The sequence below is a fragment of the Oncorhynchus kisutch genome, linkage group LG16 (genome assembly GCF_002021735.2).
Source record: "Oncorhynchus kisutch isolate 150728-3 linkage group LG16, Okis_V2, whole genome shotgun sequence".
Lineage (NCBI taxonomy): Eukaryota > Metazoa > Chordata > Actinopteri > Salmoniformes > Salmonidae > Oncorhynchus > Oncorhynchus kisutch.
In genome coordinates this window covers 15,306,636-15,334,541 of record NC_034189.2, presented here as the reverse complement: position 1 = coordinate 15,334,541, position 27,906 = coordinate 15,306,636, and the positions used below count along the sequence as shown (strand labels likewise).

The 27,906-nt window shown below is 39.4% G+C and overlaps 1 protein-coding gene across 4 annotated transcripts; it reads left to right on the top strand.

Moving 5' to 3' along the window:
* The first annotated feature begins 161 nt into the window (after positions 1-161).
* LOC109906342 (serine/threonine-protein kinase Nek5) lies at positions 162-26,322 on the top strand. 4 transcript variants are annotated; one of them, XM_020503999.2, is made up of 13 exons: positions 162-499; positions 7,531-7,624; positions 7,816-8,049; positions 8,411-11,143; positions 17,013-17,150; positions 19,720-19,822; positions 20,053-20,144; positions 20,422-20,505; positions 24,042-24,103; positions 24,210-24,293; positions 24,456-24,510; positions 24,590-24,778; positions 24,923-26,318. In XM_020503999.2, exons 5-13 carry the CDS (start codon positions 17,025-17,027, stop codon positions 25,790-25,792), a joined length of 1,665 nt encoding a protein of 554 aa, XP_020359588.1. In that variant the 5' UTR covers positions 162-499; positions 7,531-7,624; positions 7,816-8,049; positions 8,411-11,143; positions 17,013-17,024; the 3' UTR covers positions 25,793-26,318. The 4 variants fall into 4 exon arrangements, with proteins under 4 accessions (XP_020359588.1, XP_031648848.1, XP_020359589.1 ...); XM_031792988.1 differs by lacking the exon at positions 19,720-19,822; XM_020504000.2 differs by lacking the exons at positions 162-499; positions 7,531-7,624; positions 7,816-8,049; positions 8,411-11,143 and adding an exon at positions 13,108-13,166 and having other exon boundaries at positions 24,923-26,322.
* Positions 26,323-27,906: the final 1,584 nt, after the last annotated feature.

Genomic DNA, 27,906 nt, shown 5'->3' with positions numbered 1-27,906 from the left:
AAATATCCATCCTCCAGTCAATGTATTGTTTAATGCTGAAAAAAATACATAGGAATCCCCTGTAAACGCCTACAGCTTCCACACGATGTCGCCAATACTGTCATTTTCATTCTGCTTTATCCTTGGTTTGATAGCGTGACGCATTTCCTTTCTTTGGGCTCACCACAGGATGTTTTGAATGTGAAAACATGGACGATGATTTCAAGACTTGCTGCTATCGAATACAGATCGCCCCGTGATCAATTTAATAGAATATTAACGTTTATTAATACCTAAAGTTGGTTTAGAAAAGTAATTTGAAGTGATTTGTAAAAGTATATAGGCAACTTTTGTAATTTTAAAAAGTGACATTGCGTCTTGTAAAGGTGCATTTTACTGGATCAGACCGGTCTTCAGCAAATCACATTTTGGGTATACAATGACGGATTTAATCGGGAAAAAGACCCAATTGTGATGTTTATGTGACATATAGGAGTGCCAAGAAAGAAGCTCGTCAAAGGTAATGAATGTTTTATATTTTATTTCTGCGTTTTGGGTAGTGCCGGCTACCGCAAAATCTGTTGTTTTGTTGACGGTCTGGTATTCTGGGGGGTGTTTGCTATCAGATATTCGCTTCTCATGCTTTCGCCGAAAAGCATTTTACAAATCTGACTAGGTGGCTAGATTCACAACGAGTGCAGCTTCAATTCACTACCTTGTATGTGTGTTTTAATGAAAGTTTGAGTTTTATCGAAAACTTTCGGTGGCGCTCTAAAATATGCGCTGATTTGATCCCGCGACAGGAACATCCTCCCTAACAAGTTATTAACTATGAAATTGTTCATGTTCTTAGCTTTATTCTTTTAAAAATAGACACATACAAATATTCTGGGGATGAGCATGCACATCTTCAATATATACCCATTGTTCCTCTTTAGTGCATTTAACCATATGTCCAAAGTAAAAGCCTTGGGTAGCGAGTTGATACAATTCCAAGTCTGGAAGGTTAAAACAACCCTCAGCCTTAGGAAGATGTAAAACTTTCCTTTTTATTCTATTAATTTCATTTGCCCATTGTTGGTTCCACTCAAAATGTGCACTTGTAAATAATAACAATTTTTATCAAAATAAAGCTGTAGACAGAAGTCAAAGATCAAACAATAGACATACAACTGATGTCTCTCCTGTGTTCTGCCCCGAACAAAAGAAACACAGGATCTTATATACCCGAGACCTTATGGTGTGATCTCCTATGTCAAACCCTGCATGTGCAGGGTTTGGTTTCTGAGAACCTGTCTCAGTGGCATGCAAATCTGCCTTTGTTTCAGAGAAAACAGACACCATGTCTTGCTATCACCCTCAGTCCCTTCTCACAGATGCGGGGCTGCAGGTTTTGGCAGAGAGCTAGACACAGACAGAGGCCTCAATATTCAGCTATACAGTGAGCATAAGTGCAATGGCACGTAAGCAAATTAATAACAATCAATGATGGGGGTCAATTTTAATCCTTCACCATATACAGTATATACAGAATTTGCAAAAATGACTAAACCTGTTATTGCTTTGTCATTATGTGGCCTTGTGTGTGTAGATGGATTAAATTCTTGTTTTTCTCATCAATATTAGAAGAAGCCTGTCATTTAACAAAATGTGGAAAAAGTCCAGGGGTCTGAATACTTTCGAATGCACTGTATATCAGGAGATCATCTGCAAATACATTTAGTTGATATTCATGTTTACCAATACTGATACCTGTTACGTTTGGGTCCTGTGTAATTCTTTCTGCAAGTGGTTCAATTGTCAGTAACGGCTGTTGGAAGGAGAGGACCAAGGTGCAGCGTGGTACGTGTCAATATTTATTAAATGAACACGAGAATAACCAAATAACAAAGAGAACAACCAAAACAGTTCTGGCTGGTGCAGACACACAGCAGAAAACAATCACCCACAACTCAAAATGGGAAAAACCTAAGTATGGTTCTCAATCAGAGACAACGATCGACAGCTGCCTCTGATTGGGAACCATACCAGGCCAAAGACAGAAATGCAAACATAGAAATCAAAACATAGAATGCCCACCCCAACTCACACCCTGACCAAACTAAAACAGAGACATAAAAAAGGAACTAAGGTCAGGACGTGACAGTTTAATAATGTATTATTTGTGTATCAGTGGAGGCTGGTGGAAGGTGCTATAGGTGTACGGGGTCATTGTAATGGCTGGAATGGAATTCATGGAACGGAGTCAAATGTGCTTTCCATATGTTTGATTACAATGAGCCCATCCTCCTATCGCTCCTCCCACCAGCCTCCACTGTTGTGTATATTTTTTCTCGAGGACAGTTATACAATATTTGTATTACATGTTTATCATTTCAGCCGGAAAATTGAAAGCTTCTAAAGTTTTGAATAGGAATGGCCTTCCAAGATGGCCGGAAGCCTTTTCGGCTTCAACAAACATGATTGATAAATCAATATCTTGTTTATTGGTTTATCGTATTAATCTGAACCATGTTCTTGTATTTGTTTGTGCGTGTCTATTTTGATAAACCCTGTTTGATTGATACAGTGCCTTGCGAAAGTATTCGGCCCCCTTGAACTTTGCGACCTTTTGCCACATTTCAGGCTTCAAACATAAAGATATAAAACTGTATTTTTTTGTGAAGAATCAACAACAAGTGGGACACAATCATGAAGTGGAACGACATTTATTGGATATTTCAAACTTTTTTAACAAATCAAAAACTGAGAAATTGGGCGTGCAAAATTATTCAGCCCCCTTAAGTTAATACTTTGTAGCGCCACCTTTTGCTGCGATTACAGCTGTAAGTTGCTTGGGGTATGTCTCTATCAGTTTTGCACATCGAGAGACTGAAATTTTTTCCCATTCCTCCTTGCAAAACAGCTCGAGCTCAGTGAGGTTGGATGGAGAGCATTTGTGAACAGCAGTTTTCAGTTCTTTCCACAGATTCTCGATTGGATTCAGGTCTGGACTTTGACTTGGCCATTCTAACACCTGGATATGTTTATTTTTAAACCATTCCATTGTAGATTTTGCTTTATGTTTTGGATCATTGTCTTGTTGGAAGACAAATCTCCGTCCCAGTCTCAGGTCTTTTGCAGACTCCATCAGGTTTTCTTCCAGAATGGTCCTGTATTTGGCTCCATCCATCTTCCCATCAATTTTAACCATCTTCCCTGCCTCTGCTGAAGAAAAGCAGGCCCAAACCATGATGCTGCCACCCCCATGTTTGACAGTGGGGATGGTGTGTTCAGGGTGATGAGCTGTGTTGCTTTTACGCCAAACATAACATTTTGCATTGTTGCCAAAAAGTTCAATTTTGGTTTCATCTGACCAGAGCACCTTCTTCCACATGTTTGGTGTGTCTCCCAGGTGGCTTGTGGCAAACTTTAAACGACACTTTTTATGGATATCTTTAAGAAATGGCTTTCTTCTTGCCACTCTTCCATAAAGGCCAGATTTGTGCAATATACGACTGATTGTTGTCCTATGGACAGAGTCTCCCACCTCAGCTGTAGATCTCTGCAGTTCATCCAGAGTGATCATGGGCCTCTTGGCTGCATCTCTGATCAGTCTTCTCCTTGTATGAGCTGAAAGTTTAGAGGGACGGCCAGGTCTTGGTAGATTTGCAGTGGTCTGATACTCCTTCCATTTCAATATTATCGCTTGCACAGTGCTCCTTGGGATGTTTAAAGCTTGGGAAATCTTTTTGTATCCAAATCCGGCTTTAAACTTCTTCACAACAGTATCTCGGACCTGCCTGGTGTGTTCCTTGTTCTTCATGATGCTCTCTGCGCTTTTAACGGACCTCTGAGACTATCACAGTGCAGGTGCATTTATACAGAGTCTTGATTACACACAGGTGGATTGTATTTATCATCATTAGTCATTTAGGTCAACATTGGATCATTCAGAGATCCTCACTGAACTTCTGGAGAGAGTTTGCTGCACTTAAAGTAAAGGGGCTGAATAATTTTGCACGCCCAATTTTTCAGTTTTTGATTTGTTAAAAAAGTTTTAAATATCCAATAAATGTCGTTCCACTTCATGATTGTATCCCACTTGTTGTTGATTCTTCACCAAAAAATACAGTTTCATATCTTTATGTTTGAAGCCTGAAATGTGGCAAAAGGTCGCAAAGTTCAAGGGGGCCGAATACTTTCCCAAGGCACTGTATGTATAAATACTGTTAAGACTTTGCCATTCCATTGCTTTTAAACTTTGTTATTATATTATTCGCACAATTGAATAAACTTATGGGTCTATAATAAGCAGGGGACACTCCAGATTATCCTGTTTTTATTATCACTTAAATAACTGTTTGATACATGGAACTAGGAAGTAGTGAATTTAGTTACATGTGTGTTGTGATTTGTGTAAATAGAGGGTTACTTTGTCCCTAAATGTTGAACAGAATTCTATGGGAAAGCTATCTGTTCCTGGTGCTTTCCTCCATGCAAATGTTTTACCAGTTTCTTCTTCCGTGATCTATGTTTTTATTGATCATTTTTTGTCTGCTGTTATTGAGTCTTAGAAGGCTATAGGATCCGTCCTACTGCTGTTTAATTCTGATTCAAATATGTTTTCATAGAAGCTATTAAATGTGTAATTAATTGCATTGTTGTTTCTAACTACCGCTTTTGTATCTTTAACCTTTAAAATTATAACTGGTTTAGCATGTATGCGTTTTGTGATAGCTGCAAGATATTTACTAGGTTTATTTGCCGTTAAGTAGAATGTTTTATTTGTTTCTCTTCAAAAGCAAAATAGCGTCTTTCTGCTTAAGTTCAGATATTTTATTCTTCACCTTGTGAAGATTTTAAAAGGTGCTTTTTCAAAGATAGTAATGTATTGTTATTTAATTTTAATTTCTAAATCAGATGTAACTTTTGCTGAGTGTGAGATTAACATTCCCCTGATGTACGCCTTAATGGCATCCCAAATTCTATCCAGGGTTGTCTTTTCTCTGTCCTCTAATTTTTTATTTACTTATTTTATAAATATCAGAAGATGCGCTCTGTTCATTCTCCAAAATCTGTTTCTAAGTATATTTTCTATTGATGCATGATACTGGAGAATGATATGATATCACTATATTATGAATATTTTTAATCCAGTAAATTGTTGAGTGAATTTTTGCATGTAGTCAATTCTTGAATACATTTATTTAGTTTGAGGAAAAAAAGGAATAGTCCTTTGTAGTCGGGAATAGTAAACTCTAGGTGTCCTGTAAATTATTTGTAGAGATTAACATTTCTCAGCCTCTTTGGAGTCTCCCTAAATGTGATCTTATCAAACGTATGATTTAGGTCACCTGCTAAAATAATAGTTCCTTTCTAGATTTGATCTAATAAAGCTTGAATTATATCTAAAAACACCAGATTTACCCCCTGGTGGGATATACAATGAAATCAATGTGTATTTTTCACCATGTAAGATACAATTCCACATTTAAAAATGGCTTTCATGGTCCACGTGCTGGGATATAAAGGAAAATTGTGTTTTCTTTTTTCATCAGGATGCCTACACCTCAAGCTGTTACTACACTAGGTGACAGCATAGGCCTCTCCAACCAAGATCCTCTTCAAATTTAAAATGTTTCTCTTGCAAGAAAACCACATCTGCTGACAATCTCTTTAGGTGTTTGAGAACCATACGCGTTTTCCCCCCATCATGGAGCCCATGCATATTCCATGTGATAAGTCGGATTTTGTTGGTCTTTACTTAGAATCAAAGTTAGACAGAATAGATGAGGTTATCACCCCATTCATTTCATATGACGTGTGTTACTGCCTGGCTCAGTTAGCAAGCTAACGCTAGCTAGTTAACTAATGAACAGGTGCACATGATCACTCAACCTAACAAAAAATCCCTCGAGCACAAAACTCCTTATCTAGATGTAAATATGTAAAGACTTGATTGCGAAAAAACATGTATTTTTCAGCTTTATTGTTTAATTAGAACAATTCTGATTAAAAGGGGGTGGATTACACTGGTAAAAGGGTCCTCTTTTTCTTGTCTCTTCTGTATGCTCCCCCACATAGAGGTTCTCAGCCACTAACCAGCATTGCGATTCTACAAGTAGAAACGGTTTGTCGGTACCAGCTCAGTACACAGCAGGAATGTATTTTGTTCTAGCAAGAGATGGAACGGCATCCTACTGTGCTAAGTACCTATCTGCAGTGATATTTCTCGGTGTGTCTGCACCTTTAAGGAAGAGACCATCTGATATGGTCATAAAATCCTCATGCCAAAGTGGCAGTCTGTTTCTGCGATCATGCTAACTCATTGTCATGTTTGGCTTGACAATGACAGAAATGGAGTTGGCAAGAGTACAAACTGATCTGGGAACAGGCTAAGAATCCTAGGGTATTGAATAATTTTCTTACCAAATGTATTGATTATTTTTTTTTTTTTACCTTTATTTAACTAGGCAAGTCAGTTAAGAACAAATTCTTATTTTCAATGACGGCCTAGGAACAGTGGGTTAACTGCCTGTTCAGGGGCAGAACGACAGATACCTTGCAACCTTCCGGTTATTAGGCCAACGCTCTAACCACTAGGCTACCCTGCCGCCCCAATCGACTTCAATTGTTCTCTGGGCTTTGATTACCTTGCAAGAGATATGGGTTTTGGGTCAAGATTCAAATGACATTGACCAACACACTATTCTATTTTCAGATATGGCTTCCTCTAGAAGTAGTCTGCTTGAGAGACAGAGCAATTGAACTGCCTGTCTAGATTTATTCATGAACCCAGTCACCACTCCCTGTGGCCACAACTTCTGAAAGAATTGTATCGAAAGTTACTGGGATTCCAGTGATATACCCCAGTGCCCTATGTGTAAAGCGGAGTTCTTCAAAAGCTCCGGATCAACACGTCATACAGAGAAGTAGTTGGTCATTTTAAGTCTTGAGTGTTAAGGATATGAAGGGCCCTGTCTTCACTGGTCCTGGCGATATGGCCTGTGACCTCTGCTCTGGGAGGAAGCTCAAGTCCCTGAATTCCTGCCTGGTGTGTCTGACCTCTTTCTGTGAGATTCACCTGGAGCCTCACCATAGTGGCAACCCTGAAGAGACACACGCTAGTGGACCCTGTGAAGAACCTGGAGGACAGGATGTGCAAGAAGCACAAGAGGTTCCGGGACTTATTCTGTCAGAACGACCAGACGTGTCTGTGCCAGATGTGTGCTGAGACGGACCACAAAAATCACTTAATTTTAACTGTGGAAAAAGAGTGAAGATGATCTTGTGGAAAAAAACGTACCCACAGCACCTTTCTAAAATCAAAAATTATATTTAAAAAATACTGTACATAACAGACAAATGAATGAGCAAATATGGGGCATGAATAAGGTTAGATAATTCCAGTAACTTTACCCCAAAATGCATAGGTTATCCAGATATCCAAGTTGCAGGACTCCCGGATTTCCTCCTGATTCCAGGAGTCATCCAATCGGGATTTCTAGAAAACCTGGGAATTTGTCAACCATTGATTAGTAACAATTTTGTTTACGGTTGTTTCCCCAGGCCCAGGTCAAGCACACTTGAGGTATGTGTTCAGCAGATGCCCCAGGGCAGAGAGAAGAAGATGGAGATCAAACAATCAGTGGATCTCAGCAGAGTGAGTTCTCACATAAGCATCCTGACTTGTATCGTTCTCCTCTATGTGGGATCAACTTTAATATATTCTTAACCTGCTGATACATTATTCATGAGGTGTCATTTCTTGCCCCTATATAATCAAAGTATATTTACCTATTTGTTCTTTAACTTATTTTTGATCTGTCATTTGTGTTGTATTTTTCTTACCAGACGAGTGCTAATAAAAAGTTAATGGACAGTACCCAGATATCCAGTGATTTAATAAAGTCAATTTCCAAGATCCATATTGAGCTCTATGATGTGATTGAGGAGAAGCAGAAAGCAGCAGAGACACAGGCTGAAGGGCTCGTCAAAGAGCTGGAGGAGGAAATCACTGATCTACAGAAGAGAAGCGGTGCTCTGGAGCAGCTGTCACACACCGAGGACCACGTCTACCTCATACAGGTACAAAACCACAAGCCACTTTGTTCTAAGCATCGTTTTGGATATGCATTTCTCACCGGTCTTAGAAGTTGTTTGTGAGTCTGTGAAAATATATGTTTTTACAATATGTATTGTGCACATCAAGCATATCATGAAAAAAACCAGTATCTGGGCTTGGTGGAAAGGGGAATATATGCGATATAGGATTATCTCATGAAGGAAGTGAGAGAGTTATTAGCTGAAAGTAAGCTTTTATAATCATTTATAAAGGCTTATTTATGAAAAACTATTTTAAAGTCTTACCAAGTATTTTAATGTGTGGGTTGGCAGTCTTTAAATTCTATTTGTGAAATTGGATATGAATCAATGTTTTCTTCCTCAGAGCTGAAAGAGATGCAACAATATGCAGGTGGGTGTGAATCATTGTGACTAGTCACATTTTTGGCTCTAAACTTCTGACCCACTGGAATTGTGATACAGTGAAGTATAAGTGAAATAATCTGTCTGTAAACAATTGTTGGAAACATTACTTGTGTCATGCACACATTTAATGTCCTAACTTACTTGCCAAAACTATAGTTTGTTAAAACTTCTTTGTGATAGGGGGAAGTATTTTCACTTTTGGATGAATTCTGTGCCCATAGTGAACTACCTCCTTGTTAGGAATTTTATGAATAATGACTAAACAATGTGTACATTTAAACAAACTATAACTAATTAAACTCTAGCCTGTTTTACAATATCTGATTAAAACCTGTTAGGGATAGGGGGCAGCATTTTCACTTCGGATGAATTGCGTGCCCATAGTGAACTACATCCTACTCTGTCCTAGATGCTAATATATGCATATTATTACTATTGGATAGGAAACACTCTGAAGTTTCTAAAACTGTTTGAATTATGTCTGTGAGTATAACAGAACTCATAGGACAGGCAAACTTCCAAACAGGAAGTGGACATTCTGGGGCTGGTCGAATTTCAAGTCATCGTCTATTCACATCCAAACAAGATATGGATCTGTTCGCACTTCCTACGCCTTCCACTAGATGTCAACAGTCAGTAGAACATGAAATGAAGACTCTAGTGTGATGTATGACCGGATGGCAGCTATTTGAGTCACTGGTCTGGCAGAATGCCAGTTCCTGGTTATGCGCAGTAGTCCTTATATCGCCTTGCGTTCCATTACTCTGTAGACAAAAACGAATGCTCCGGTTGGAACGTTATTGGATATATATGAAAATAACATCCTGAAGATTGATTCTCTACTTAGTTTGACCAGTTTATTCGAACTGGAATATAACTTTTTGAAGTTTTCGTCCGAGTTCGCCTGGACCAGCGCCAGCTTTTGGACATGTGAACTAACCGTGCTAGCAAAAGCAGCTAATTGGACACTAGTAATGGACATTATGGAACAAAACAACGATTTATTGTGGAACTAGGACTCCTTGCACTGCATTCTGATGAAATATCCTCAAAGGTAAGGGAATATTTATGATGTCATTATTTCTGTTGACTCCAACATGGCGGAGAAATGTTGTTATATCTGATTGCCGTCTCAGATTATTGCATGGTGTGCTTTTTCTGTAAAGTATTTTTTTTTGTTGATCTGACACAGCGGTTGCATTAAGAACAAGTATATCTTTAATTCTATGTTAAACATGTATCTTTCATCAACGTTTATGATGAGTATTTCTGTTATTTGACGTGGCTCTCTGCAATTTCTCCGGATATCTTGGAGGCATTTTTGAACATGGCGCCAATGTAAACCGAGATTTGTGGATATAAAAATGCACATTATCGAACAAAACATAAATGTATTGTGTAACAATGAAGTCCTATGAGTGTCATCTGATGAAGATCATCAAAGGTTAGTGATTAATTTTATCTTCATTTCTGCTTTTTGTGACTACTATCTTTGGCTGGGAAAATGGCTGTGTTTTTCTGTGGCTATGTACTGAGCTAACATAAGCGTTTGATGTGCTTTCGCTGTAAATCCTTTTTGAAATCAGACATGTTGGCTGGATTCACAACATGTGTAGCTTTAATTTGGTGTCTTTCATGTGTGATTTCATGAAAGATTGATTTTTAAAGTAATATATTTGAATTTGGCGCGGTACATTTTTTCTGGCTTTTGGCCAAGTGGGACACTACCGTCCCACATATCCCAGAGAAGTTTAACATAAAATTTGTGGAGTGGTTGAAAAACGAGTTTTTATGATTCCAACCTAAGTGCATGTAAACTTCTGTCTTCAACTGTATATAGTGTACTGTAAAAGTCTGTTTTATCATGTCCAGTGTCAATAATGGCTTCCATTGTTTCTAAGTAGTCATCTGGGCCGGACTTGGACCCCCCGCGGCTGGTGGCTGCCTTGCTCAAGGGCACATTGACAGATTTTTCACCTAGTCATATCAGAGATTTGAACCAACAACCTTTTGATGACTAGTCCAACATTCTTAAATGCTAGGCTACCTGCCACCCCCGGGAGGAATCATAGAATTCCATCCAGATCAGCAGGATGGATCAGCCAACGCATTATACCAGAAGAGAAAGCAAAACACACGTTTCCCTAATTGTTTTCTAATTGGGCGGGGCCACACAGGTCTACTTATTTTCCCCGTTGAGGCGAGCAGGGAGGGGACACTAAGTAGCCCAGAGTCAACTGTTCTCTCTCTCTCTCATGAGCATGCTAGATATTATGGAGGACCAGTGAGCTCGCTCGGGAAAAGCATGCTCACGCAAGAGATGGAATGCCCACTTACAGACACTCAATGGAAAACGGACTGAGTATCTTATTTATCCACCATCTTTGATTATATTTCTAAACAAATATCCCAGCTCTGTTTAGGTGCTTGGCTTTATGCCTGTTTAAACTATACACAATCCTGCACAGTAGGTGGCGGTATGCACCAATAAGTTTGTTGAAGAAAAAATGTACTTATTTAATATGGAGCTTGCCCTCAATGGTACTGCCCATACCCTCACAAAAAAAATAACGGATAATACAGGGGGTTGTGCTCTTGTTCAACTCTAGGAGGACATACATTTTGAAAGAGGAGTATTTCATATTTTATCCAGATGCAAAGTGAAAGCAGATAAGAGACAACACATTCAAAGGTAAGAACATTACTTGAAATAGAAATTCATACCATCAACAGGCCAATCCAGAAAGAACATACCATTTTAGAAGTCTATTAAGGTATTCTGATACTCATGCAGAATTTGAGTTATTTCCTGAAAAATAAATAAAATGTCTTCCTTTGTACATGTGGGGAAAAGTAGCTTAAATCCCAGCCATTATAAGAAATGTCAGATGTTTTTGTTCTGTGTTATATCTTCCTATCATGGAATATGAGGATGTTGTTTTTTTACAATCCATCAAATTGCAAAGTTCACTGGTACAGTGCACCTCTTATTGTTGTATGTGGATGGATATAATTGCTTTGAAGCTAATTTGTTTGTGGCTGAGCAGTTCTAAACAGCATATTGATAGATTTGTATGGTAATTATATTCTAAATGTTTACAGGCATTTACCAGGAGAGATATTTCATCATGTTTATCAAAGATGGTGTCATTTCTGAGAAACAGTATGTTGCTTAAATTGACCTAGAGATAATCTGATATGGTCTTTGAAACTAAGGGCATTAAAGGATACAGCCTGTACCTCACAAATGTTTAGATAAATATTCACTATCTTAAACTGTCACTTCTATTTCTCTCAGTACTCTATTACTAAATTCAACACTACTATGCACTCTGTTCAAAGTGAAAGGTAGCACATATTTATCTGTATTTATCACCATCTAGAATGGGTGTGAAAGCACAACGCCTCTTATCTTGTCGCCTGATGTAATCTCTAGGCACACGGGGTGTGGCCACTTTGAGCAAAACACTTCATAATTGTGACTTCTGGGAAAGTTAAACAGAGACTGATGAAATCTACAGGATGAGCCAGTGTTTCCAACAGAGAAGACACAACGATATATGGTCATAAATAAATGAACTGCAATGATTCTCGAATGAGCGGCCGTTCATGTGCAAAGGCTTATCATTTCAAAGAATAGAATTATAGACTGTGTAGTGAATCACTTCTGTCTTTCCAGCTCTTTCTCAGTCCTCACCCCTTTACTTTGCCGACCAAGCCGTCATATCTGCTTAGCCCACTAGGGACTTTCTATCATTGTTACTAACCAATATCTACTGTTTGTTTGTGATGTATTTCTGTGATTTTTAGTTAGTCAGTAAATGAATAATTAAGCCAATTTTGTATATTACTGATTCGTTATGAAAACTAGGGTTCGTGCAGATTACCAAGAATTGTACGACGTTTGGAAGGAAACTAATCAGGTAACAATTAAAATAATTTATAGAAGACTGATAAGATACGAAAATATCTGAAGAGTCAATTCGGGAAATAGACTTTAAAAAAAAATATTGTGGTGCCCTGACCTCCTAGTGAATTAATGTTTACATGATTAGTTTAATCACATAATAATAATTACACTGATAATTGATTTGATAAAATAACAGTCTTTACATTTAATGATAGTCACAGACACGACACTCTTAACCGCTAGGTTACCTGCCACCCCCAGGAGGAATCACAAAATTCCATCCAGGTCAGCAGGAGAGATGAGCCAATGTATTATTTCAGACACAGAAGAGAAAGCAAAACATTCGGCTCCCTAAAATGTTCTGATCGGGCAGGGCCACTCTGGTCTACTTAAAGCCCCTCTGGCGAGCTAAATAGCCCAGAGTCAACTGTTCCCTCTCTCGCGTGAGCATGCCAGAGATTATTGAGGAACTGTGAGGTCGCACGAGAGAGGGAACACCCACTTATACAGACAGTATCCTTGACACCATCGCTGATTGTATTTCTGAACAAATATTCCAGCACTGTTTAGGGACTTGGCTTTATTGCTGTTTAAACTATACACAATCCTGCACAGTAGGTGGCGGAAATTGACTACTTTAAAATAGAGATAGCCCTGCCTATAATGTCACAAAAACGATAACGGAAAATATAGGGGGTGTGTCCTCGTCCAAATTTAGGATGACAGAACATTTAAAGAGGAGTATTTAATGTTTTTTTCCCAGATGTAAAGTAAAAGGTAAATAGCAGAGACAACACATTCATCGGTAAGAACTTTCCTTGTAATAAAAATTCATATTATAAACAGGTAATTTAATTCTGAAACGACATACCCTTTTAGAAGTATATCATGGTATTCTAATACTCATTCATGCACAATATGACTATATTTCCATATTTATTTTAAGTAGCTTAAATCCCAGCTATTATAAGGAATGTCAGAAGTTTTTGATCTGTGTTATATCTTCCTATCATGGAATATACAGTTGTTATAAAAGTGAAGTGCACCTCTTATTGTTGTATGTGGATGGATATAATTGCTTTCAAGCTGATTTGTTTGTGGCTGAGCAGTTCCAAACGGCCTTTTGATAGATTTGTATGGTAATTAAATTCAACTTGTTTACAGGCCTTTACCAGGAGTGATATTTCGGGATGTTTATCAAAGATGGTGTCATTTCTGAGAAACAGTATGTTGTTAAACCTGTTCTAGAGATCATCAGATATGGTCTTAGAAACCAAGGGCATTAAATGATCATTTCCCCGTAGCTCTAACAATGTTTATATTCACTACTATATTAACAACATTATGTTTTGTCATAAACCACAAGTCTCAGCACAAGCTGCATTTTCATTTAATTGCAAGAATCAGGAAGATTCCACTTTCTGTGCATTTGTCTTTTTATAGCGGACCACAAGGTTGGACATTCGTAGCAAGTGTAGGATGGGGACAGAGCATGAAGCACCACCAAACATGATATCATTGATTTTGCATATACAGTGCTGTGAAAAAACTATTTGCCTCCTTTCCAATTTCCTCTACTTTTGCATATTTTGATACCAAATGTAACATTAGATAAAGGGAACCTGAGTGAACAAATTACACAATGACATACATATAATCCATTTCATAAACAAACTGTCCAATACCTCTGTGTAAAAAAAAAACGAATTGCCACCTTTTAGCTGCAATGACTCCAACTAAACACTTCTTGTAGTTGTTGATCATTCTCTCAAGTCGCTGTAGAGGCATTTTGGCCAACTCTTCCATGCATAACTGCTTTAACTCAGCGACATTTGTGGGATTTCAAGCATGAACTCCTCGTTTCAAGTCCTGCCTCAACATCTCGATTGGGTTTAGGTCTAGAATTTGACTAGGGCATTCCAAAACTTGTAATGTGTCGATATTTTTTGCCATTTTCATGTAGACTTGAGTGTCTTGCTACATGACACAGCTGCGCTTCAGCTTCAGCTCACAGACAGATGGTCTGACGTTTTCCTGTAGAATTCTCTGAGCAGATCTCATGGTTCCTTCTATTAAGGCAAGTTGTCCAGGTCCTGAGGCGGCAAAGCATCCCCAACTATCACACTACCACCCCCATGCTTGACTGTGGTATGAGGTTCTTACTGTGGAACGCAGTGTTTGGTTTTCTTTAGGCATAATGGGACCCATGTAGTTCAAAAAGTTACACTTTTGACTCATCTGCACCCCTCTACAACTACTGTGATTATTATTATTTGACTAAGCTGGTCATCTATGAACGTTTCAACATCTTTGCCATGTACTGTTAGAATCTCCACAAGGCACAGCCAGAAGACGACTGGCCACCCCTCAGAGCCTGCTTCCTCTCTAGGTTTCTTCCTAGGTTCCTACCTTTCAAGGGAGTTTTCCTAGTCACCGTGCTTCTACATCTGCGTTCCTTGCTGTTTGGGGTTTTTGGATGGGTTTTTCTATACTGTAGCACTTTGTGACATTGGCTGATGTAAAACGTGCTCTTTCAATCCTCCAACTCGGGACTTCTGGAAAACTGGATGATTTTGGAGTTACCGGAATTTGGCAACCATTTCATTAGCATAGACATAATATATATTTCAGGTGGGCAAATCTAACTGGTTCTTAGGAGTTGCACAGCGGTCTGTGAACAGGAAGGAGTTAATCGCGGCGAACCCCACCCAAGGTCTGTCGTCTTTATCTCATCGAAGGCAAAGAGATTCAAGCCTGCAACGACACAGCCTATTCTTTCACTCTTGTTGACGGCTTGCCCAGGAAAGTTGGATGTTTGTGAATTACGAAGGCGGCAGGTCTCGTTTTACAACGTCGAGGCCAAGTCTCACATGCACTCATTCGTCGTCTGTAACGTCAGAGATAATGTTTTTCCTTTCTTTGCCCCTTGTCGAAGTGACGATGATAAGAAAGAGATCTTACCTGTTGTTATATCTCCAGTTCAGCTCACAGGATGATTCACATCTTTTTGGGGGAGTAAAAAAGGTTTCTTGAAAAGCTTTTGACTTTGACATTATATTGATTCTTGCTCATAGAAAAACTGAAGAAACGCTGAATTTACATCATTAAACAACTGCATAGAAAATAGCATGAGAAAACACTAATTTAAAGACATAAATGATGGTATATATAATACAGGACACACAACATATTACAGGATATTTATTTTTCAATCTGGAAGTTTTGGTAAAGGTACTGGCATTTTGCAACCCTAATCCAGAGTTAAGTAATACAATTGCATAATGTTACTACTGTGTACGAAACCCATGTATAGTGTTGAACTAAATATTACATTTTTACATTTTTTTTTTTTACAATCCATTAGAGTGCAACGTTTATGGCTACAGTGCCGTGCACCTCTTATTGTTGTATGTGGTTGGATATAATTGCTTTCAAGCTGATTTGTTTGAGGCTGAGCAGTTACAAAACGGCCTATTGATTTCTTTGGCAATTATATTCAACATGTTTACAGGCATTTACCATGAGTGATACTTCCTCATGTTTATCAAAGATGGTGTCATTTCTGAGAAACAGTATGTTGCTAAACCTATTCTAGAGATCATCTGATATGGTCTTAGAAACCAAGGGCATTAATTATAGAGACATTTCCCCTTAGCTCTGCCACTGTACATAGTCACTGCTATATTAACAACATTAACAACTAGAACAAGCACAATTAAATATCAATGCTAGAATCAGGAAGATTCCACTTTCTGTGTATTTGTCTGTTCATAGCGGACCACAAGGTTGGACATTCGTAGCAAATGCAGGATGGGACAGAGCAGGAAGTACCACCAAACATGATATCATTGATTTTGCATATACAGGGCTGTGATAAAGTATTTGCCTCCTTTCCAATTTCCTCTACTTTTACATATTTTGATACCGAATGTTATCAGAACTTTGACCCAAACCTAATATTAGATAAAGGGAACCTGCGTGAACAAATTACACAATGACATACATATAATCCATTTCATAAACAAACTGTCCAATACCTCTGTGTAAAAAGACGAATTGCCACCTTTTAGCTGCAATGACTCCAACTAAACACTTCTTGTAGCTGTTGATCATTCTCTCTAGTCGCTGTAGAGGCATTTTGGCCAACTCTTCCATGCATAACTGCTTTAACTCAGCGACATTTGTGGGTTTTCAAGCATGAACTCCTCGTTTCAAGTCCTTTCTCAACATCTCAATTGTGATTAGGTCTAGAACTTTAAATGTGTTGATTTTTTGCCATTTTCATGTAGACTTGAGTGTGTGTTTTGGATCATTGTCTTGCTACATAACACAGCTGCACTTCAGCTTCAGCTCACAGACGGATGGTCTGAAGTTTTTCTGTAGAATTCTCTGATACACAGCAGAATTCATGGTTCCTTCCATTACAGCAAGTTGTCCAGGTCCTGAGGCGGCAAAGCATCCCCAAACTTTCACACTAACACCACGTTTGACCGTTTCTATTAGTTTTTTTTTACTGTGGAATGCAGACTAATTACAAAATAATTGTTGAGCTTCTTATTCATCAACTTCTTATTTATAATTTGAATTATTGTACTGAACACACATATTTCACATTTTAATTATTTACCAAGGACACCATACTGTATTCTAGCTAAATCCAAAGATGGGGAATAGACAGAGTGTCCTTGAGAAGAAAGGATACACTATCCTGAGGAAGGTAGAGAATGGTGTCATTGCTACTGACAAAAATGGGGACCAGTTTGTCATTAAAGAGATCAAACTGAATGAGGTAAGTGGGCAACGCTTTTAAATAAATAAGGTATGTTTTTTATGTGACTATAGATCATTTATAAGGAATTTGGCACTTGTCTGCTTTTGCTCTGTAAATTCCAACATACTGTAGGCCACCACATGTGAGTCTCTTTGTACTTAATTTACTTGTTTCATTCAATTGTTTTACTGTAAAGTGTGTTGCAATTTTAAATCAATGTTAAATCTTAAAAGACTAAGCTTATCAAGTTGTATAAATGATTGGCGACAAGCGCAGGAATACGTAATAGGGGTTTTGTAAGACTCCGCCCAAAATACAAAATGCCATGAAAAGGCACGGGGACGAAGCACAAACACGTATACAAAAACACAGGGATGTAACCCAAACAAAAGAGCGAGGGTAAACCTCTAAGTACACGGGACAAGACCTGTAAACAAGAGCACAATACACGCAGGACAGAAGCCGCAACAACAAAGCAGGACCAACGGACATGGGAACAATAACCAACAAGACAATGGTAAACAGAGGACACAAACTCAGCAAAAAAATAAACGTCCCTTTTTCAGGACCCTGTCTTTCAAAGATAATTCATAAAAATTCACTTCACAGATCTTCATTGTAAATGGTTTAAACACTGTTTCCCAAGCTTGTTCAATGAACCATAAACAATTAATGAACATGCACCTGTGAAACAGTCGTTAAGACATTAAAAGCTGACAGACGGTAGGCAATTAAGGTCACAGTTATGAAAACTTAGGACACTAAAGAGGCCTTTCTACTGACCCTGGGAAAAAAAACTAAATAAATATTCCCAGGGTCCCTGCTCATCTGCGTGAATGTGCCATAGGCATGCTGCAAGGAGACATGAGGACTGGAGATGTGGCCAGGGCAAAAGATTGCCATGTCCGTACTGTGACAGCACTACAGGGAGACAGGATGGACAGCTGATCGTCCTCACAGTGTCAGGCCACGTGTAACAACATCTGCACAGGATCGGTACATGCAAACATCACACCTGCGGGACAGGTACGGGATGGCAACAACAGCAGCCCGAGTTACACCAGGAATGCACAATTCCTCCATCAGTGCTCAGACTGTCCACAATAGGCAGAGAGAGGCTGGAGTGAGGGCTTGTAGCCTGTTGTAAGGCAGGTCCTCACCAGACATCACGGGAACAACATTGCCTATGGGCACATACCCACCATCGCTGGACCAGACAGGACTGGCAAAAAGTCCTCTTCACTGATGAGTTGCGGTTTTGTCTCACTGGGGTGATGGTCAGATTCGCGTTTATCATCGAAGGAATGAACGTTACACCGAGGCCTGTACTCTGTAGCGGGATCGATTTGGAGGTGGAGGGTCCATCAAGGTCTGGTGCGGTGTGTCACAGCATCATCGGACTGAGCTTGTTGTCATAACAGACAATCTCAACGCTGTGAGTTACAGGGAAGACATCCTACTCCCTCATGTGGTACCCTTCCTGCAGGCTCATCCTGACATGACCCTCCAGCCTGACAATGCCACCAGCCGTACTGCTCATTCTGTGTGTGATTTCCTGCAAGACAGGAATGTCAGTGTTCTGCCATTGCCAGCGAAGAGCCCGGATCTCAATCCCATTGAGCATGTCTGGGACCTGTTGGATCGGAGGGTGAGGGCTAGGGCCATCCCCCCCAGAAATGTCCGGGAAATTGCAGGTGCCTTGGTGGAAGAGAGGGATAACATCTAACAGCGAGAACTGGCAAATCTGGTGCAGTCCATGAGGAGGGGATGCACTGCAGTACTTAATGCAGCTGGTGGCCATCCCAGATACTAACTGTTACTTTATGGTTTAATATGATACTGTATATGGTCTAAGATTGGATCATTTAACTATTTGATTTTAGGACACATTTAGGTATAAAGAAAAATGTAAAAAAAAAAAAATATTGAATTGGGCCTTTACTACAATAGCCCATAGAAACGCATTGAGTAACACATTCATAAATGGCAAAAAAAGAGTCAACAAATGTATTAGGAATAAGGTTTAGAAGTTCCTGTCCTATATGTAGGAGATATAAGTAGCTCAGGAAATATATATACAGATAGATAATATTCTTAGCATTTTTTTTTTACATATACAATATTTAACTCCTTTTTCTGGGTAGGGTCAAACCTAACTCCATACTTCCATTCATGTGAGACCCCTGTCATGTTATTGAGAGTCTCGTCTTTACATGGAGTGGCAATATTAGTTTTGTAGGCCAAACTGTTCGGACGCTACAAACGTTTTCGTGAGAAGACCAGTTTTCGGGATGTCTCATGGTCTGACAAACACAGTTGTAGCTCGGGCACCTTAGACCACAGATGCGGAAGGCCCCCTTATGCAGATGTGGTGGATTGAGAAGCAGATATCTCTAGTTTAAATTGACAGATTTTGATGAGGATTTTTTTATTATGTTACTTAGATTGACGCACCGGTGTGTCAATAGACTCTAGAGGTTTAAATACAGTTTGATTTGAAGGAAGACACAGCTATGCTTAATTTAGAAAACGTTATAAAGTAAAGTGATTGGTTTTGATTTAGTACTGTGTTTTTTTGCTTTAATAGACCTCAGTCATGAACTCCAGTGCTGGAGACATAATCGATGAGGTTGAAACTCTCCTGCAGATAAATCACCCCCATATTTCAAGCCACAAGAACTCTTTCCGAGGTGACTCGTGTTTCCTTTTCAGTTTAGAGAGACAACGTTAGGGGCGGTTTCTCTGACACAGATTAATCATAATCCCGGACTAAATATTTTTTTTTATTAATGTTTTTTTAGTCCAGAACTAGGCTTAATGTCTGTCTGGGAAACCACTCCAATATGTTTGCAAGTAAGCTAGCATGCTATAACAATATGTCCCACAATAATACATTCACACAAACTCTGCATTTTTACAGATGATGAAAGTTACTATGTAGTGATGGACCATTGTGACGGTGGAAATCTTGCACAGAAGATCAAAGAGGGGAACCCATTTTCAGAAGAACAGGTTTCTGATGGAATAACATATTGGTTGTGTTCCAGACTGACTACATTGCAGATGTCGCATTGCCTCAACCAATGGTTGCATGCCAAGTCATCAACTCTGCAGTTGGGCATCAGATTACTATATCATATATTAGCTGATATATTCACCTATCAAGGTGTTGTGAGATCTGTCAGGCTTCTGCAATGTAGTCAGCCTGGAACAAAGCCATTTCTCTTTATGACATATATTTTTTTAAATGTTTTAGGATAAACAAATTCTGGACTGTTTTACTTCTCAGATCATGGACTGTTTTGTCAAGATCTGCATGGCTCTGAAGCATGTGCATGAACTGGGCCTTCTTCACAGAGACCTGAGACCACAGGTACACACTGGTCTGCTAGGTGGTTCTCAACCCTCTCCTCAGGGACCCCCAGATGTTCAATGTTTATGATCTACTCCAAAGATAACAAACTTTAATTATTTAGTCATCAATTCATCAAGCTGTTGATTAGATGAATCAGGTGTGCTAGTTCAGGGTTACAACAACATTTAAAATGACTCTCCGAGGAGAGGTTTGAGAACCACAATTGAACACCAATGTCATCAAGGCAAGGGTGGCGACTTTGAAGAATCTCAAATATATTTTTTGGTTACTACATGATTCCATGTGTGTTATTTCATAGTTTTGATGTCTTCACTATTATTATAGAATTAAAAAAATAATACAAATTAAGTTAAACCCTTGAATGAGTAGGTGTGTCCAAACTTTGACTGGTACTGTATATTACAGTGCCTTGCGAAAGTATTCGGCCCCCTTGAACTTTACCTTTTGCCACATTTCAGGCTTCAAACATAAAGATATAAAACTGTATTTTTTTGTGAAGAATCAACAACAAGTGGGACACAATCAGGAAGTGGAACGACATTTATTGGATATTTCACCTTTTTTAACAAATCAAAAACTGAAAAATTGGCCGTGCAAAATTATTCAGCCCCTTTACTTTCAGTGCAGCAAACTCTCTCCAGAAGTTCAGTGAGGATCTCTGATTGATTCAATGTTGACCTAAATGACTAATGATGATAAATACAATCCACCTGTGTGTAATCAAGTCTCCGTATAAATGCACCTGCACTGTGATAGTCTCAGAGGTCCGTTAAAAGCTCTCTGCGCTATCTAAAACACTTCTGAGAGCAGGCCTTTCTAATTGACCTGGCCCGGGTATCCTGGAAGGATATTGACCTCATCCCGTCAGTCGAGGATGGCTGGTCATTCTTTAAAAGTAATTTCCTCACCATCTTAGATAAGCATGCCCCGTTCAAAAAATGCAGAACTAAGAACAGATATAGCCCTTGGTTCACTCCAGACCTGACTGCTCTTGACCAGCACAAAAACATCTTGTGGAGGACTGCAATAGCATCGAATAGTCCCCGTGATAAGCAACTGTTCAGATAATTACCAGCCTGTTCAACCTCTCTTTCGTATCATCCGAAATCCCTAAAGATTGGAAAACTGCCGCGGTCATCCCCCTCTTCAAAGGGGGTGACACCCTAGACCCAAACTGTGACAGACCTGTTTCCATCCTGCCCTGCCTATCTAAAGTCTTCAAAAGCCAAGTTAATAAACAGATCACTGAACATTTCAAATCCCACCGTACCTTCTCCGCTGTGCAATCTGGTTTCTGAGCCGGTCATGGGTGCACCTCAGCCACGCTAAAGGTACTAAACGATATTATAACCACCAGCAATAAAAGACAGTACTGTGCAGCCGTCTTCATCGACCTGGCCAAGTCTTTCGTCTCTGTCAATCACCGTATTCTTATCGGCAGACTCAGTAGCCTTGGTTTTTCTAATGACTGCCTCGCCTGGTTCACCAACTACTTTGCAGACAGAGTTCAGTGTGTCAAAACGGAGGGCATGTTGTCCGGACCTCTGGCAGTCTCTATGGGGGTACCACAGGGTTCAATTCTCGGACGGCTCTTTTCTCTATATCAATGATGTCGCTCTTGCTGCGGGCGATTCCCTGATCCACCTCTACGCAGGCGATACCATTCTGTATACTTCTGGCCCTTCCTTGAACGCTGTGCTAACTAACCTCCAAACAAGCTTCAATGCCATACAATACTCCTTCCATGGCCTCCAACTGCTCATAAACGCTAGTAAAACCAAATGCATGCTTTTCAACTGTTTGCTGCCAGCACCCGCCCGCCCGCCGAGCATCACCACCCTGGACGGTTCCGACCTAGAATATGTGGACAACTATAAATACCTAGGTGTCTGACTAGACTGTAAACTCTCCTCCCAGACTCATATTAAACATCTCCAATCCAAAATCAAATATAGAATTGGCTTTCTATTTCGCAACAAAGCCTCCTTCACTCAAGCCGCCAAACTTACCCTAGTAAAACTGACTATCCTACCGATCCTCGACTTCGGCGACGTCATCTACAAAATAGCTTCCAATACTCTACTCAGCAAACTGGATGCAGTCTATCACAGTGCCATCCGTTTTGTTACCAAATCACCTTATACCACCCACCACTGCGACCTGTATGTTCTAGTCGGCTGGCCCACGCTACATATTCGTCGCCAGACCCACTGGCTCCAGGTCATCTATAAGTCTAGGCTAGGTAAATCTCCAACTTTCTCAGGTCACTGTTCACGATAACAACACCCACCCGTAGCACTTGTTCCAGCAGGTATATCTCACTGATCATCCCCAAAGCCAACATCTCATTTGGCCGCCTTTCCTTCCAGTTCTATGCTGCGAGTGACTGGAACGAATTGCAAAAATCGCTGAATTTTTAATCTTTTTTTTCCCTCACCAACTTTAACTTTAAACATCAGCTATCTGAGAAGCTAACCGATCGCTGCAACTGTACATAGTCCATCTGTAAATTGTAAATCTGTAAATTGCCCACCCAATCTACCTACCTCATCCCCATACTGTTTTTATTTTATTTTCTGCTCTTTTGCACACCAGTATCTCTACTTGCACATCATCATATGCTCATTTATCACTCCAGTGTTATTCTGCTAAATTGTAATTATTCGCTCCTATGGCCTATTTATTGCCACCTCGTGCCTTTTGCACACACTGTATATAGACTTTCTTTTATTTCTACAATGTTATTGGCTTGTTTATTGTTTACTCCATGTGTAACTCTTTTTTTGTTGTCTGTGTCACACTGCTTTGCTTTATCTTGACCAGGTCGCAGTTGTAAATAAGAACTTGTTCTCAACTACTCTACCTGGTTAAATAAAGGTGAAATAAAACATTTAAAAATTAATAAACGGAGAACACCATCGTGTTTGTGAGAATCTCCCCTTTTCACAGTGGGGTCACATTAGTTTGTAGCCCAAACAGTTCAGACGCTACAAACAGAAGTTGGCACGTCGACGGTACGAACTTCATATGAGCCCCATGGGGCTAAATATGTATTTACATGTTTTTGTCATTTTTGAGTTTTTTGAGGGGCCACATCTGTGGTGGAGCCGCCCACACACCACTAGTATACAAAATATATATATATATATATATATATATATATATATATATATATATATATATATATATATATATATATATATAAATAATATATATATAATATTTCATTCTTCCATATTAACACAGAAATAATGATAAATTGTGTTTTGTGGTCGGAAGCTAGTTACTTGACAACATCCTAATGTTTGTTAACGATCAAACCAAGGGTTTACAAATCAAGACTTTTTGACCCCTGTTGGTGCTTTAGGGTTATTCTGTACATATTCATCATCTTTTTGAAAAGACTAGGGTTAGAGTTGTCCTGAATATAGCCTTTATGTGGGACAATTAACTGTATATGTTATTTGATGTGATATAAAATGGTTAATTAGCTGTTTTGTTTTCAGTCAACTAAATATATTTGTCTTCACTAGAATATATTCCTCACAAAATTTGGGACACTTTGTTTGGGAGATTTCGGAAGAGTCAATGAAAAGTATGTTATCTTTTTTTACAATAATAAACTGGTGAAAATGGATTTGAATACATAGATGTTACATCCTGTTAAATGATTGTCTGCTCATGAGTATCTCTCCTACCAGTGCTTCCCAATCTGAATCTTCAAAAGATGGAATGCTGGGTTATTTAGGCCCAGAGATGCGGACTGGAATTTATGACACTAAAAGGTAAATTCTAAATAAAAACAAAGACAAATATATCAAAAAAGCTCTGTGATGTCATATGTTTGGCCAAAGCAACAAACCAAAAAATTACATAAATGAACATTTGCCTGCAATGTGAAATCACCATGGAGAATAAAATATAAATGCATTTTCCATCCTTTGCAGTGATATTTGGTCCTTGGGATGTGTGCTGTATGAGTTGTGTATGCTTCAGAGTGCAGTAAGTAATGTCTCCATCTCCTCATTTGCCTCTTGCTAAAGCAACATGCAGTGTGATAGTAACAGGTCTTTCATAACAGTTCACTGCAGCAAGCACAATAGAGCTCGTTGCCAAAATACTGGGGGGTCCTTACCCATCTCTCCCAGAGAGTTTCTCACCTGAGCTCCATCAACTAATGTGTGACATCTTCCAACAAGAACCGACCAGTAGACCTTCAGCTGGTGAAATCCTGGCAAAACCCTTCATTATTAGTTTCCTCACAAAAAAGGTTTGCAAGACATGATGATATGATACATTTTTTTTTCATTCACTCATTCATCTATAAATTCCGTCCTTATTTCCATCCTTCAATCAAATAATATGTTTGTCTGTCCACCCATTCATCCATCTGTCTAAATTAATTTTCTTACAGAATGAAGAAACTGTGGAGGAGCTCCAGACAAACTTGAACACTCTGAGAACTCTGGCAGACAGCTTGGAGTGTGTGCACCAGGGCACCACCATAGGCAGTCTGACTGGAGGTGTTATTGGGGCAGCTGGAGGAATCACTTCCATAGTAGGCCTCATCCTGGCTCCCTTCACTCTGGGCACCTCCCTGATCGTTACAGGAGTGGGTATTGGGGTGGCTGTCGCCGGTGGAGCCACAGCCGGAGTATCCAACATCACCAACATGGTCAATCAGTCTACCGACCACAAAGTCATCAAGAACATCATCAAGGAGTTCCAGGAGAAGATGAACTCTGTGGTGACATCTCTACAAAACATCGATGAGGGTTTGGAGACACCGTGGATGAGTGGTGTCTCAGAAAGAGAAATTTTAAATGCAGAGAAGCTAGCAAATACTGGGGCGAGGGTTGGGAGGGGCCTAGGGAGCATCCCAGAGCTTGTCCGATTGATCCATGTGGCCTCCATTGGCAAGGTAGCAGCTCAAACTGCTAGGGCAGTGCGTGTTCTAGAGATGGCAACAGGAATATTCTCTGCTTTCTTTGTAGCAGTTGATATCTTCTTCATCGCCATGGATGCAAAAGAGATCCACAACATACGACAGGCGAAGGCTGAGAAACAGTCTAGTGATAGCAGTAAGTTACACTTGATGGACACAGACTCCATGAATAAGCTGAACCCTGAATGTGAAGAACCAAAGGCTGAGGTCAAGTCAAAGACCATGAAGTTCATCCAGACGATCAGACAGACAGCTGATCAGCTACAGCAGTGCCTGGATGAGCTGAGTGACGTCATCTCATTCATTCCTAAGATAGAGGGCTGTCACTTAGACAATTGAAACTATACTCAGTTGTAGTGATTGTAAAAGAAACAAGAAATAAAGCAGATTGAATCAGTCCTTGATACACAATTTAACTGTAAAACACAGGTGTGGGCGGTGCGACTTTGACACCCAGATAAGCCTTTCGGTTTAAATTCTGAGCAAAATCCCTTTTCTGTTCTTCAATTCTTGCAAAAATCAGCTCTGATAATAAGTAGGTTGTAGAAACATAAGTATACAGTATATCTCAGCTTTAGTACTGAAGCACTTTCCTTTCAGGTTATTACAGTTGACATGATTTGATCTGTACATATTTTTTCTCACGTAAAATGATATCAGGTGTATTACACAACTACAAAAGTGTCAGTTGTTTCAATCGAATAATAGCCTACATGAAGTGGTGATGGTGATTGTATAAAAATGTAAATTGTTGAAAAAAAATATTTTGTAATTTTTATGAAATTATCCTGGGTAAACAACATATAATACAATCATAATCTATAAATGTCTGCTTCAAAAAATAAAAAGCATGTTTTAAACTCAATATACCTTCTGTCTTAATTGAACATCTTAAACAGATCATATAGAAAAAGAAATGAACAAACATCTTTTTTGTCCAACTTCTGCTGTGTCCATGATTGCTACATTTATTATTTATAAAACAGGAAATCAGTTAAACAGAAAATAAAGTTCAAAATATGACCTTGGAAATTCAATGCAACATCACCTAAAAAGTCCTATAAAAAGTTTGAAAACAATGTTAAATGGATGAAAGTATGCATTTATTATATAGAGTGAGCTCCAATAGTATTGGGAAAGGGCAACATTTGTTGTTTTTTGGCTTTGTACTCCAGCCCTTTGGAAAATGTGTCATTTAATGACTATGAGGATAAAGTGCAGACTAACAGCTGCTTTCATTTGAGGGCATTTTCATTCATATCAGGTGAAACGTTTCAAAATTACAGCACAAAATACGGTGCATTCGGAAAGTATTGACACCCCTTGACTTTTTCCATATTTTGAAACGTTACAGCCTTATTATAAAATAGATTAAAATAGTTTCCCCCACCAAACAATACCCCGTAATGACAAAGCAAAAACTATTTTAATACAGTATATATTTTTTCTATTTAAAAAACTGAAATACCACATTTACATAAGTATTTACACCCTTTACTCACTACTTTGTTGAAGCACCACAGCCTCAAGTCTTCTTGGGTATGATGCTACAAGCTTGGCACACCTGTATTTGGGGAGTTTCTCCCATTCCTCTCTGCAGATCTTCTGAAGATCTGTCAGGTTGGATAGGGAGTGTCGCTGCACAGTTATTTTCAGGTGTCTCCAGAGATGTTCGATCGGGTTCAAGTCCGGGCTCTGGCTGGGCAACTCAAAGAAATTCAGAGACTTGTCCCAAAGCCACTCCTGCATTGTCTTGGCTGTGTGCTTAGGGTCGTTGTCCTGTTGGAAGGTGAACCTTTGCCTCAGTCCTGAGCACTCTAGAACAGGTTTTCATCAAGGATCTCTCGTGCTTTACGCCGTTCATCTTTTCCTTGATCCTGACTAGTCTCCCAGTCCCTGCCGATGAAAAACATCCCCACAGCATGCTGCTGCCAACACCATGCTTCACTGTAGGGATAGTGCCAGATTTCCTCCAGGCGTGAAGCTTGGCATTCAGGCCAAAGAGTTCAGTCTTGGTTTCATCAGACCAGAGAATCTTGTTTCTCATGGTCTGAGAATCTTTAGGTGCCTTTTGGCTAAGTCCTTCTCCCCCGATTACTCAGTTTGGCCTTGACGGACAGCTCTAGGAAGAGTCTCGGTGGTTACAAACTTATTCCATTTAAGATTGATAGAGGCCACAGTGTTCTTTGGGACATTTAATGCTGCAGACATTTTATAGTACCCTTCCCTAGATCTGCAAAATCCTCTCTCAGAGCTCTATGAACAATTCCGTCAACCTCATGGCTTGGTTTTTGCTCTGACATGCATTGTCAACTGTGGGACCTTATATAGACAGGTGTGTGCCTTTTCCCAAATCATGTCCAATTAATTGAATTTACCACAGGTGGACTCCAATCAAGTCATCTCAGCAATGATGAAACAGGATGCCCCTGAGCTTAATTTCCAGTCTCATA

Coding starts and splice junctions, on each gene's coding strand:
- LOC109906342 (XM_020504000.2), top strand. CDS start 17,025: ATGGGGAATAGACAGAGTGTCCTTGAGAAGAAAGGATACACTATCCTG. Junction 19,823..20,052: donor CCACAAGAACTCTTTCCGAG/GTGACTCGTGTT, acceptor GCATTTTTACAG/ATGATGAAAGTTACTATGTA. Junction 24,294..24,455: donor GGAATTTATGACACTAAAAG/GTAAATTCTAAA, acceptor CATCCTTTGCAG/TGATATTTGGTCCTTGGGAT.